Source organism: Ahaetulla prasina, chromosome 6 (assembly GCF_028640845.1).
Source record: "Ahaetulla prasina isolate Xishuangbanna chromosome 6, ASM2864084v1, whole genome shotgun sequence".
NCBI lineage: Eukaryota > Metazoa > Chordata > Lepidosauria > Squamata > Colubridae > Ahaetulla > Ahaetulla prasina.
The window spans coordinates 1,631,885-1,646,251 of NC_080544.1; the positions used below are offsets into that span (position 1 = coordinate 1,631,885).

At 40.5% G+C, this 14,367-nt stretch overlaps 1 protein-coding gene across 1 annotated transcript in view; it reads right to left on the bottom strand.

Moving 5' to 3' along the window:
• Nucleotides 1–14,367, bottom strand: part of KAT6B (lysine acetyltransferase 6B) — a 103,642-nt gene that overhangs the window by 49,013 nt on the left and 40,262 nt on the right. The window contains exons 7-8 of the mRNA XM_058188468.1: nt 9,893–10,025; nt 63–988 (exon numbers count right to left, since the gene is read on the bottom strand). Of these exons, the coding sequence (XP_058044451.1) occupies nt 63–988; nt 9,893–10,025 (1,059 nt within the window). The remainder of the gene's footprint in view (nt 1–62; nt 989–9,892; nt 10,026–14,367) is intronic.

Genomic DNA, 14,367 nt, shown 5'->3' on the forward strand with positions numbered 1-14,367 from the left:
AATAAGAACTTGGGATCTGGAAGGGATGCAGGTTTAATGGGGCGCTTGGACCTGTTGCTTACCATCATCCTGATCAGGCTTAATTCTTCCGTCTGCCAAGCTCCCCTTCCCTGGTGAGGGGGTCCCCATCTGAGGGGTCACTTTATACTTTAATCTGCCTAGAACCACGTGCTTTTTAAGGAAGGTTGTCTGCTCGAAGCCAGCAATTGCTTTGAAAGCATGTCCTCTAGACACAGCCCACCCAGCGGTGGTGGCGGGAGGAGAAACCAACCTATCGCTAATCTCTTCCTTTCCACAGAAAGCAGGATTAGGCTCGGGCGCGGGAGAGCGTGCTGCTTTACGATGCCAACGCTTGGGAGGGGCATAACATGGCTGCCCCTTTGGGCGCGACTGTCCCTGAGCAGCATAAATATGAGAAAGTCCATCAAAAAGCTGGCTGTGATTAGGAAGGCCGCTAAAGGAGAGTGCGCTCGGCTGAACGGAGGAACTCTGGGGAGAACCAGAAGAGATGGAAGTGCCGGGTTTTTGTGAACCGGGGCTCTGACCAGAGATGGGGGCTGGGGGCGGAAGTGAAGAAGATTTTAGCTTTTGTGTGGTACCTGTAGCCAACACATGAGAAGTACAGGAGGGTTTCTGAGAGGCCATTTTCCTTGGACGATAATGCTTTGAAAAGTCAATTATTTCACCTCGTGATCTGCGACCATCGGGTGATGGTGTGAAAAACTTAGTGAGGCCATCAATGAGCCCCTGGGTTTTCTTGTTAACGTTAAGTGTAGCGGCAGGTATGTAGGTGGAGGTGATGGTGGTGATTTTGGTGGCGGTGGCACCAGGCCAGGTGAGGTCTGTAACAGCCAATCTGCTGCTTGAATCCTTCACAGATGCAGCATGACCAGATGAAGGTGTGGTACAGACTTTAGTCTTTTGACCCCTACCAGGTGACCCCCTTCCTGGGAATGCATTCTTGGATCCTTCCGCACTGGGAACAGACCTAGCAAAAAAAAGTGAAGGAAAAGGAGAATGGTCAGACCAGAGAACCAAGACACCATACCTGGGTGTCCAGAGAATCAATTGTTCTGACTCAGCCTTTGCAAGCAATGAGAAACCGCTTACTCACAAGTAAAACAACTCCCTTTTTAAAACATGGCAGGAACAGTCTTTATGCACGTTGGATAGATAGAACCAAAAATAATTAGTCACAAATGAGGGTCTTTCCCCCTTCTGAAACGGGGCACGAACAGTCTATGTTCACATGAGTACTCAAGATAAAAAAAGTCCTTCAATGATTGAACCAAGCAGAAACAGTCCCTGTTCACACTGGCTGAGGCAAATTCACTACTTATTATTTCCTAGCAGGAGACTCAGTTGGCACCTCAAATATAGAGCAATTAGTCCCAACAAACCTGGTTCTAGCAGAGGAATCCAAGTTGATTGATGTACACTCAAAAATAAATGGTTGTCTGTGACAACAGGGCACTCCCAAACCCCTACTATTTATTTCCCAGCCAGGGAGAGGCTGGCTAGCATCTACGACTTCTTTTCCCTGAGAGCCAGCTTATTACTTTCCGTTGCTCTCCTCTCCTCTCTACCCATATGCGCATTTGGGATGGGCTCCATCTGTTCCTCTCCCTCCCTCAGCTCAGGTCCCAAAGGCAGCTGCCTCTCCACCTGGGGGCGGACAGAAGGTCCTGGCTCTGCCTCTGCCTCTGATTCTGCTTCCTCATCAGAACCTTCCAAAGGCTCCGAAGCCAACCCAGGCTCCCCCTCACCCTCCTTGTCTGACTCTGCTGCTAGCTCTGCCGGAAGCTGATGGGCCACAACATCAACCTGCTTTCCTCACAACAACAAAACAGGCCTAGGTTATAAACTCACTCCTTTTGAGTGTTCACAGCAGACCCACTTAAGGGGAGCAGCTTGCACTGCCAGAGCACAGGTAGTCCTCGAATTAATAACCATTCATTTAGTGACCGTTCGAACAGCACTGTAAAAAGTGACTTGAGACCGTTTCTCACACTTAATGACTGTTGCAACTTCTTCACAGTCACATGATCAAAATTTGGATGCTTGGCAGTTGGTGCGTATTTATGACAGTCGCCATGTCCTGGGGTCATGCGATCCTCTTTTGCGACCTTCTGATAAGCCAAGTCAATGAGGAAAGCCGGATACCCTTAAGATCGTGTTACTAACATAACAACTGCAGTGGTTCGCTTACAAACTGTAGAAGAAAGATTACAGAATGGGGCAAAACTCGCTTAACAACTGCCTTGCTTACCAACGGAAAATTGGGGCTCAATTGCGGTTGTAAGGCGAGGACTACTTGTACAATACAGTTTTCATTGTTCTTACGGGTGCCACCTGCATGTAGACTTAAATCATGCATTTGAGTGTTTTTCAACCTTCGCAACTTTAAGATGGGTGGATTTCACCTCCCAGAATTGCCCAACCAGCTTAAAGTTGCCATGGTTGAGAAAAACTGAGGTACTTCATTTACATACTCTGTTTCAATAAATGTCCTGGTAAAACCTTATTAAGGTAGTTCCCGTTCTATTTCAGAATAGGAACTTTCACAGTATTGTAGACGAAGCTAATTTTATTTTTAAAACTGCTTGATTTTTATTTATTCTGATGCTGATAATATGTAATAAATCTCAATCCTGGAAGGAAATATTGTTAACCACATCAGTGTTTTTGAATGAAACAGAAAATGCAAGGATTGTGACGCATTCTTTATATTAAGGGTGTTGTAAATCTACAATGAAGTATAATGCACTTTTACTAAGTGTAAATTGAGAGTTACTCACACAAACATAAGATCCCTTCCCTTCCCATATTTACTACTGCTTCTTAAAAACAGTTAAGCGCTCTCCCAGAATTGGCATTAATCGTAGTTAATTACATTGAATTCAGACTACACTTTAACATCAACTGTACCCCTCCAATGGAGGTTTCTAAAACAGCCCTAGAGTTGCACAAGAGCAGAGGTGGGCGTCACATATTGTAACAACCGGTTCGCCCGAACCAGTCCGAACCGGCAGCAGCCCACCTCTGCACCTGAGCCATTTCATTGCAAGAAAACTAATAAACAATTTAAAAAGTGATTAAAAGGTCCAACACCTAACGTTTTGTAGAGAAGAGAAACTTCCCTGAAAATAAAATAAAAAAACCTGCCTTGTCTGCTATAGCTGTTTAAGAAAAAAGCTGAGCGAATTGATTTTCAGCCAGTCCCATGAAACCTTAGATAGCCAGAAGTCAGTTCTTCTTAACAGAGTGACAGTATGTTCTCTAATAAATTCTGCACAGATGTCAAACCTACGTGACAAGAAGTCAATCGGTTCCAGTAGACCATGTTCTTTTCCTTGAAGAAGGTCACTGTGGATATTGCCAGATTCTGAATTAAAAGAACCTTACAGGAACGGAGCCCTTGAGGCTACATGCCAATTTGATAATCATGGTAGCAATTTACAGACCTAACACAATATAAAGTTAATACACTTCACCCAGCATAATATACAATTAGAGCAGTTTAACCCCACTTATAAGAATGGTTTCACTGACTGTATGTGAGGCTGCATCTGGCAAATAAAATGCTTGCCTCAGGAGCATAGTTACAACTACAATACACATCCAGAGGGTCACAACAGATAAGCTTCAAGCCAATATATTCTATTAAGGCAACAACGATAAAAACAAAATTCAGACAATATAGAGGCAGGCGATACCCCAAATGTAGCATGCTCTCATATAACACATACATAGATGATTACTTATAAAAAAGACCACTTTTATATCGGCCATAAAATGCCACTTAAAGTAAATTAGTTTCTAAAGAAAGAATTTTGTTCTACATACCATTAAGACCAAAATGCATACACAGTCATTTATTTTTCTTTAACTGCAAAAAAAGTGTGCAAGCCTAGCAAAAAGTTACAGAGGCTTAAATAAAATTAGTAACAAAGGAAAACCGACACTGGGGAAGAGATGAGTGAGAAGCACTGAAATTTAGTGAGAAAGAACATATCGTTTGCATAAGGAAGCATTGAAAAGTTGAAGAAATTACTTTTTTAAGTAAATGTCAGACCCATCTCAATGGTATTAGTGATTAAAAGTAGGATATTTCACTTTCTCGTTCATTTTAGGAGAATGGACGAGAAAGTGAATATCCACAGACAGGAAGAGTTATCCAAGTGAAAAATGACAGAAAACAGTGTAGTTACTTCAAATCAATTTAATCCCTTCCTACATCTCACTGAATATTAAATATTCTATAGAAGGCATCTCTCTCCCCCCACACGCACATACTTAATGAAAGAACTATAGATAACATTAACAGTCTTAACATGAAGAGAAAGGTCAACCTAAGGTAGCAAATTTGGTTTAAAGAAGCAAATAAAGTTTATTTGTTAGTGGCCATCGGCAATGTTATTACTCTTCTAATCTTTCCACATAGCCGTTTGAATATTTCAAACCCTGGCATTCGCTATGAAGCTACAGTTGTGACTGATTTCTCTTTTTTTAGATTTTTTTAAAATCTGTCTTTATTATTTTTATAAATAACTCAAGGCGGCGAATATACCTAATACTCCTTACTCCTCTTTTCCCAACAACAATATCAACTCTCTTAGGTTGGTTGGGTTGGGTTGAGAAAGGGGGACTGGCCCAAAGTAACCCCAAACTTTCAAGTTTAAAGGTGGAACTAAAACTCACCATTGCCTGGTGATTGGCCCAAAGTCACTGAGCCCATGTTTATGCTAAGGCAGGACTAGAACTCACCATCTCCTGGTGATTGGGTCAAAGTCACCCGGCCAACTTTCATACTTAAGGCAGGACTAGAACTCACCCTCTCCTGGTTTCTAGTCTGGTGCCTTCACCACTACACAAAACTAGCTAATAACTAGTAGATACTAACAGACACCAGAAGCCATGTGTTTTCACATTATTGTTCAAGCTACATAGGTAAATTAAGCAGTATCATTTCTATATTATTCTCTCAATGATGTGGGTCAATTTAATTTATCTATATATGGTTTTTTAATGATTTGTTTTCTTACTAATAATTAAAAAGAGAAAGAAAAACAAATCACAAAAATAATGATGGAGATAGATATGTTGTCAAAAAAGAAAAGAACACCTTTCTTGCGTATTGTCTTTCAAAAAGGCTGAGATTTTTGCCATCTCAGCCAAATTGGCAACTTTCAATATCCATTCTCCTATTGTAGGTACTTCTTTTTTCTTCCAATACTGTCCTATCAGTAATCTTGCTGCCATTATTAGATTTAAAATCAGTTTAATCTCAATTACTGTACAGTCCATAATAATTCCCGGCAGAAAAAATTGCGGCAGGAACTTTATCTTCTTTTTCAGAACATTTTGTAGAATCCACCAAATTTTTATCCAAAAAGCCTTAATATTCTTACAAGTCCACCAAATATGAAAATATGTAGCGTCATCACAATTACATCTCCAACATTTTGCTTGCATATCTGGATACATACACGATAATTTCTTAGGATCTAAATGCCATCTATAAAACATTTTATAAAAATTTTCTCTTAAATTCTGTGCCTGCGTAAATTTAACATTTCTAACCCAAATTTTTTTCCAAGTTTCCAATAATATTGGCTCCTGAAAATTTTGTGCCCACTTTATCATACAGTCCTTTACCAAATCCCTTTCAGAATCTATTTCAAATAACACATTATACAATCTCTTTATATGCTCCTGAGATTGAGAACACATAAAATAGTGTTTTAGCAAAAGTAGAAAAAAAAACCCACAACAAAGATAAAAACATAGTATGATATGTCGTCATTGGCAACCTTCAGTCTCAAAAGATGATGGTATCGTGCTCTGGAAAGAGATCCTAAAACAGCATCTGGTGTGGTTAAAAAGGCCAATTTGAGAGTGACAATCCCTTCCACACTGGGGGCAGATACATTCTGTCCCCTGCCCAGCCCCCAGATTTTGCTGGTTCCGGGACTGCCTGCCGAACAAGTGTCTCTTCGAATTGGAGAAGGCCATGCTGCGTCTTTAGCCTCCAAGCTAAACAATCAGAGGTCAAGGTTTCCCAGTCCTTAATGTCCATTCCCAAGGCCTTTATCCCTCTTGCAGATATCCTTATATCGCAGCTGTGGTCTCCCTCTCAGGCGCCTTCCCTGCACTAATTCTCCACTAATTCTCTTTCAGAATCCGACCACCAGCCATTCTCACGACATGCTCAAGCCAGCATAGACATTGCTGTTTCAATAGTGTGCACATGCTAGAAATTCCAGCACGTTCCAAGACTGCACTATTTGGAACTTTGTCATGCCAGGTAATGCCAAGGATACGTCGGAGACAGCACATATGAAAAGTGTTCAACTTTCTCTCCTGCCGTGCGTAAAGGGTCCAAGACTCACTGCAGTACAAGAGTGTGCTCAGGACACAGGCTCTATAGACCTGGATCTTTCTATGTTCCGTCAGTTTCTTATTAAGCCATACTCCATTTGTAAGTATGGAGAACGTGGTGGCCGCTTTCCCAGTATGTTTATTCACCTCAGTATCTAAAGAGAAAGTATCAGATATACAGTAGTTGAACCAAGGTACACAAAGTCATGGACGACCTCCAATTCTTCGGCAGAGATTGTAATACAGAGAGATAAATCCACGTCTGACCCATGACTTGTGTCTTTTTCAGGCTGATTGTTAGCCCAAAGTCTTGGCAGGCCTTGCTAAAACAGTCCATAAGTTGTTGAAGGCCTTTGGCAGTGTTAGCAGTAACGGCAGCATCGTCAGCAAAGAGGAAATCTTGTAAGTATTTCAGTTGGACTTTAGACTTTGCTCTCAATCTAGAGAGATTAAAGAGGTTTCCGTCTGCTCTAGTCCGGAGATAGATACCCTCTGTTGCAGTTCCAAAAGCATGTTTCAGCATGACAGCAAAAAAGATCCCGAATAAAGTTGGCGCAAAGACCCAGCCCTGCTTCACTCCACTTCGAATGTCAAAGGAATCTGATGTTAAGCCATTTATTTATTTATTTATTTATTTTTATTTATTTATTTTAATTTATATCCCGCCCTTCTCCGAAGACTCAGGGCGGCTTACAATGTGTTAAGCAATAGTCTCATCCATTTGTATATTATATATAAAGTCAACTTTTATTGCCCCCAACAATCTGGGTCCTCATTTTACCTACCTTATAAAGGATGGAAGGCTGAGTCAACCTTGGGCCTGGTGGAACTTGAACTTGCAGTAATTGCAAGCAGCTGTGTTAATAACAGACTGCATTAGTCTGTTGAGCACCAGAGGCCATCAAAAACTACAGCGCCTTTCATTTCCTCCTGAAAGGACCTAATGATGTTAAGGAGCTGAGGTCAACATCCAATCTTGGAGAGAATTTTATAAAGGCCATCCCTACTAACCAAATCAAAAGCCTTCGTAAGATCTATGAAGGCAACGAAAAGTGGCTGTCTTTGTTCCCTGCATTTGTCCTGCAGCTGTCTAAGGGAAAATACCATATCAGTAGTGGACCTGTTGGCTCGAAATCCACACTGTGATTCTGAATAGATACCCTCTGCAAGCACCTGGAGCTTCTTCAATATGACATGGGCAAGCAGCTTCCCTACGACACTAAGAAGAGAGATGCCAATTGTAGTTGTTACAGTCACCTCTGTCGCCTTTGTTCTTATACAGTGTGACGATATTTGCATCCTTCGTGTCCTGTGGTACTACATCTTCCCTCCAACAAAGACAAAGACAGAAGATTTCATTCACTCCATCTTCAGTGGAGATGTTCTCTTTGCAACACTGCAGAACTTCAGCAGGGGTTAGCTTTCCCGGGTACCTTGCCAGAGGCAAGGGAATCCAGGGCCACATTTAGTTTTTCTGAAGTTGGTTCATTATCAAGCTCCTCCAGGACAGGCAGGCACTCAATGTTATTTAATACTTCTTCAGTTACCACTTTTCTCTGGAGTATAACTATGATATGTCCTTGTCACAATAAATAGCTACAATTCAAAAACAGCATTTTGTGGGAGATGTAATAAGGATCGTGTTTTTATAAAACAAATGTTTCTACAATGTCCTATAGTACCTAAGTGTTAGGAGAAAGCAGTACATGGATTTTGACAACAGGACAATGCGAATGGATTCTCCATGCCCTTCCTATGGCTGAAAGATGAAGGCTGAAGCAGATAAAGTTAAATAGATCAGATTGCGCTGGTCATTTACAAACAAACTGTCTACAGATTGTAAACTTTGTATCGGTAAGTGTATTGAAATCTGGAACTCATTTAAACAGGAATCGATAGAGGAAGTTTTTCAAAAAAGATGTGTTAATGTATGAGAAAAATATACCATACATACACTACTTTAATAAAATTTGCATTAGATAAAGCTTTTTTTTTAAACATAGAGAAGGCTTAACACTCACAAGCTATTTTTGCCTCATCTGCTAAATCTTGTCTCTTTTAATACTATAATGAGAACTAATTTGCTGCTCTCCTCAGTGGTGAGTGTGGCAATACTGAAAATCATTGAGTATTCATAAGCTGTGTAGGCTAAACAATCTCTCTCTATATAAAATATCTATGAACATGGCATCACCACAGCATACAAACCAACTAAAGCCATCCAAAACATCCTTAGAAAAACAAACAGGAGTCATCTACAAAATACAGTGCATGGACTGTACCAGCCACCATGTAGCACAAAACAGGCAGAAGATACCATGAAAACTCCTTAATTTCACAACACATGAACAGATCATAGTTTAACCATAGTTTCAACTGGGAAACTGTGAGCATCCTAAATCAAACCAAGTCCAAAATTGCTAGGGAAGCTGGGTACTCAAAGCACAAACAAACAGACTATAAATCTTGGGTATAAATCCTTCCATTCCCCACCATCCAGTCAGAGCTAAAGAAGTTTCCTAGATGAGAAGGGAAACAACTTTTTTTAAAAAACACACACACCAGAACAGGGGTCTCGAACCTTGACAACTTGAAGACTTGTGGACTTGTGGAGCTTTGCTGGCTGAGGAACTCTGGGAGTTGAAGTCCACAAGTCTTCAAGTTGCCAAGGTTGGAGCCCCCTGCACCAGAAAGTCCAGTTGCCTCTTGAAAAAGCACATTTGGGATAACTATGACCTGGATGACTGAGAATCTGCATAGAGAAGATAGACTTCTTTAGGATGAAAAGCAATTACCTCACAGTAAGAACCTATGATGCTCTTTGCATTGGGGCGTGCTGTACTCACTTGCTCTTGCTCTAGAGGTGAAGGGATGAAGGACCAGGTAAGCTGCTTAAGTAACCATGCAAACTGTTCTGCCAAACAAGACATGCATCAAGATATTCCAATGCACTTTTTAAAATACCTTGATTTTAATCTCCTAGTTCTGTACATAAAAAGCAAATGGGGGAAAAAAAACCAAATAAAACAAAATATTATTCCAGTGCACTTAAAATAACTTGATTTTAATATCCTGTTTCCCCCCAAATAAGACCCAACTGGAAAATAAGCTCTAGAATAATTTTTTAGGATGCTCTTAGTATGTATAAGCCCTACCCCCAAAATAAGACCCAAGTAAGATTGTTAACCAGATGGATGCATTTAGTATTATAAAACAAGACCTAACCAGAAAATAAGTCCCAATGCATCTTTTGCAGCAAAAATTAATATAAGACCCAGTCTTATTTTTGGGGAAACACTGCAATGTCATAGGTCTGTACATCTCCATCCATAAAAAGCAAACAATAAACAAACAAAAACAAATACCATGAAGTTTAATGGGAGGAGGAGGAGGAATGTCATCCATCAAGCATCTTACAGTGGAATGGGGAAAATTATTGTTAATCTCATTTTAAAAGGATCATAAGGAAGGGATCTCCTATTTGGAAAGAAGAACGAGGCAGAATACTTACAACATTTGTTGCTTTAGTTTGTTTTTTGGCCGTCCAATAGGTTTTGTGTAGCGTCGCCTTATCTGGGAAGCTCGCTCGTGAAGCAACTTCCTTCCTTTTTTCTTTGGTCTGCAGACTTGACAAACCCACATACCTGTATTTGACATGAAACAGAGCTGATTAATTCTGCTACCCCTTCACCCTCATCATAGGCTTCCAAGTCCACTGATTGTTGAGAGACAATTGACAGTTCCATGAACCTCTTGTATCAAGTAAACCCCAAATGTCATGCCACTTAGAGATGGTATTCAGCCGGTTCGTGCCAGTTTGCGTGAACCGGTAGCGGCAACTGCTGGTGGGCCCACCCACCTGCCTACTTGCCCTGGCGTAATGCTGTCCTATTTAGCCATGTTTTCAAGGCGGGCACAGGTGCGGAAAGCACACCTGCGAGCAAAGCTCATGTGCGGAAGGCCGGGCGCATGTGCGGAGTGATGTTGAGTTGCCACGCCCACCCCAGCCCCCTGAGGTCAAACACAACCCTGATGCGGCCCTTAATGAGTTTGACACCTTTGCTTTAGATTATGTTTTGGGGGCATCTTACACTCCAAGTATTTATCACTTGGGACAGGAACTTGCTATTATCACTCAGATGCTTTTATTAAAATAACAAAGATGCTTCATGATGGATTTCAGTGGAACGAGGTTATGTTTTCACAGCCAAACTGCTGAATGGATAGGATAGCAGAGCGTAAATTGCTTGGAACCATGAATTAATGTGGAAGGTTGTATTTTCTACACATCTGTAAGACAGCACAAATATATTTATTCAACCTGAAAGTGATGCAAGAGTCCATGTAGGTATGGACTAAAACTCATCTCTCCTCTCTTAACAAATAGTAGAAAAATATTTTTTCTATCAAGAAGGCCCTGAATGGAAAGCACTTGCCTTCAAAATCTTCCTGAGTGGGAAGAAAGGATCACACACACACACACACACAAATACAAACACTTCTACTACAACCTATTACTCCTTCTGCAGTACACAACAATAGAATAATTGACATTCCAATTTCTTTTTTAGTACAAGGTATTTCTTCTGTGTAGGAAATACAAAATACAATTTTTCAATGCCAATCAACAAAAAGGGTTAATTGACAAAGAAAGCATTGGCCAGTCCTTTTGCCCCTCCCATCCCCTCCTTTTGGGTGTTTTCAGGATTCCTGGTGATGTTGGGGGTGGAAGGGAGCAGAAGAAGAAGAAGCAGTTGAGCTGTTGTTAAGGAAGGGCTAGAGCCCTGGAAATCAGCCTCTTCCAAACACCTCAGCAAGGGATGGATTTTGCTTAGCCCTGGGAGACTAGTAGACACAAAAAGGAGAAAAGCCAGCTGAGAACCAAAGTCTGTTTTACGGGAGAAAACAGCAGGGGAAGACAGCAGTTGGCAGTATAATATAGTCCTATATAGTCCTATAAGACAACAGTTGGCTATGGCAAAACTAGATAGCATACTAAAAAGCAGAAACATCACCCTGCCAACAAAAGTGCGTATAGTCAAGGCTCTGGTTTTCCCAGTTGCAATGTATGGTTGTGAAAGTTGAAGAAACGCCAAAGAATTGAGGCCTTTGAACTCTGGTGCTGGAGAAGACTCCTGAGAGTCCCTCAGACTGCAAGGCGATCAAACCGGTCAGTCCTAGAGGAGATCAACCCTGATCCTGAAGATGAAACTCAAATCCTTTGGCCACCTAATGAGAAGGAAGGACTCACTGGAGAAGAGCCTAATGCTGGGAACGATTGCGGGCAAAAGAAAAAGGGGACGGCAGAGAACGAGGTGGCTGGATGGAGTCACTGAAGCAGTCAGCATGAGTTTAAATGGACTCCGGGGATGGTAGAGGACAGGAAGGCCTGGAGGAACACGATGGGTTGGACATGACTTCGCAACTAACAACAACAACAACGACAACATAGTCCTCAACTTACAACTAGTCATTTAATGACTGTTCAAAGTTACAACAGCCCTGGAAAAAGTGACTTGTCACCTTTTTTCTCATTTACAACTGTTGCAGCATTCCCATGGCCACGTGATCAAAACGGACAACTGGCATGTATTTATGACAATTGCAATGTCCTGGGGTCCTGTGTTCACCTCTTGCGACCTTCAGGCAAGCAAAGTCAATGGGGAAGCTAAATTCACATAACAACCATGTCACTGCCTTAACAACTGCAGTAATTCACTTAACAGTGTTACTTAATGTTGGCCTTCTGCATTCGGATTCCAGAAATGTAAACTTGAAACATGTAATTATGTAATATAACATTGATGGGAATTTTGTCGGCAATGAGTTTGTCACCCCCCAGCTAAGAAATATTCTCTTTAAATACCAGCTGTTAACTCTTTGGGCTGATATGCTCAATGCCCAATTTTTAAGTGTTTTTTCTCTTCTTTTCGAGTAGTTGCTTTGTCTAGAACAACTTTTGTTCACTCATCTTAAAATTTGCCTGACTGTTTCTAATCAAGATCTCCTATCCTATACATTTTCTTATTTTCAGTTCAGTTCAGTTTTCTTTTTCCAAATCTGAGCTTGAGTACGAAAATTAGAACAAGCTTAGATACTTTTAAAAGAGAAAAAGTTATTTACAGGTAGTCCTCAACTTACAATCATTCGTTTAGTGACCATTCAAAGTTACAATGGTTCTGGAAAAAGTGATTTATGACTGTTCCTCACAATTATGACCACTGCAGCTTCCCCATGGTGGTCATACGATCAAAATTCTAGCGCTTGGCAACTGGCTCGTATTTATGATGAGTGTCCTAACTCATGACTGTTCCAGGGTCATGTGATCACCATTTATAATCTTCCCAGTTGGCTTCCAACAGGGAAAATCAACAGGGAAAGCCAAATTCTCTTAACACCCTCATGATTCACTGCACACAACAGCAGTGACCTGTTTAACAATTGTAGCAAAAAAGGGTCATAAATGGGACACAGCTCACTAAGCAAGATAGTTGTTATCTTGCTTAGCAACGTAAATTTTGACTGAGTTGTGGTTGTAGGTCAAGGACTATCTGTACTGACATAAGTGATAAGATTAGCGTACATCGCAACTGAATATAGCGCCAGGGTGTAGACTATAGTACGATAAATTATTGATAGTTTTTTTTATTTACAGTACTTTGTTTGTTTGTTTGTTTATAGCCACCCAACTCAATCAACATCTCAAGAAATGGACATAAACTGTTTCAACTCCTACCCTCAAAATGACGCTATAGAGCACTGCACACCAGAACAACTAGACACAAGAACAGTTTTTTCCCAAAGGCCATCACTCTGCTAAACAAATAATTCCCTCAACACTGTCAAACTATTTACTAAATCTGCACTACTATTAATCTTCTCATCGTTCCCATCACCACCCTCTTTCAACTTATGACTGTATGACTGTAACTTTGTTGCTGGCAATCCTTATGATTTATATTGATATATTGACCATCATTTGTGTTGTAAATGTTGTACCTTGATGAACGTATCTTTTCTTTTATGTACACTGAGAGCGTATGCACCAAGACAAATTCCTTGTGTGTCTAATCACACTTGGCCAATAAAAAATTCTACTCTATTCTATTCTAAAACAGCATAACAAATAAGGTTAGTTCTTGTGAATAAGAAAAAATAAAAAAATAAATTTATTTAATGTACAGTATAGTATGAAAACATGGCATAACAGCCCTAGTTGGAGTGCTCCTATAAAGATGATACATACCACTCATGGTACGTGTTATAGAGAAATCTTTAGTCAGAAGTGTATATGTGTAATAAATCCTCCCAGGCAAGATAAGCGCTTCATTTTTAAAAGCTATTTTTATTCTAAGCGTTTGATTAATTATCCAGCTGGAAGTATTATAAAAGGAGCAGGAAAGGAGACTTTGGCATAAAAAAGATCATTCCCAGTGCTCAAATAAACAGCATGAAATCAAAATATAACCCACCTTGTCAGCAGTAAAAGGCTGAGTAGATTATTGATTATCATGTTAAGTTTAAAGGTAGAGTGAGCAAATTATAACACATCTTTCTTCTTTGGTAAAATGGAAAGTATTCCTTTGCAATCTTAAATCCCAAGTACCGTTAATTTTTTGCAACGTTAAAGTAGGAAATAGCTTCATCCCTAAGAAACAGTGGCAAAGAGATTCCCTTCCTTCACCAGGCAAGCCATTCTAACCAATTCTTCAACTATAATTTATCAAGCTTATGTTTCAGCAGGTCAGTTCTGGGTGGTGCAATGGATAATTAACCACACTGAAGATTTATCATAATTCTAGAAGCAGACACGAAGCAAAAATTTTCAGTTTGTATTCCAGGCAGAATAAGGAAGAAAGAATTGTGCAGCAAAGCTAAGGAGGGTTAGTCTCAGAGGTGGAATTCACATAATTTACCTACCAGTTCGCTCAGTACCGAAAATGTGGGCGTGTGCGCTTTGCTCATACGTGTGCCTTCCGTGCATGC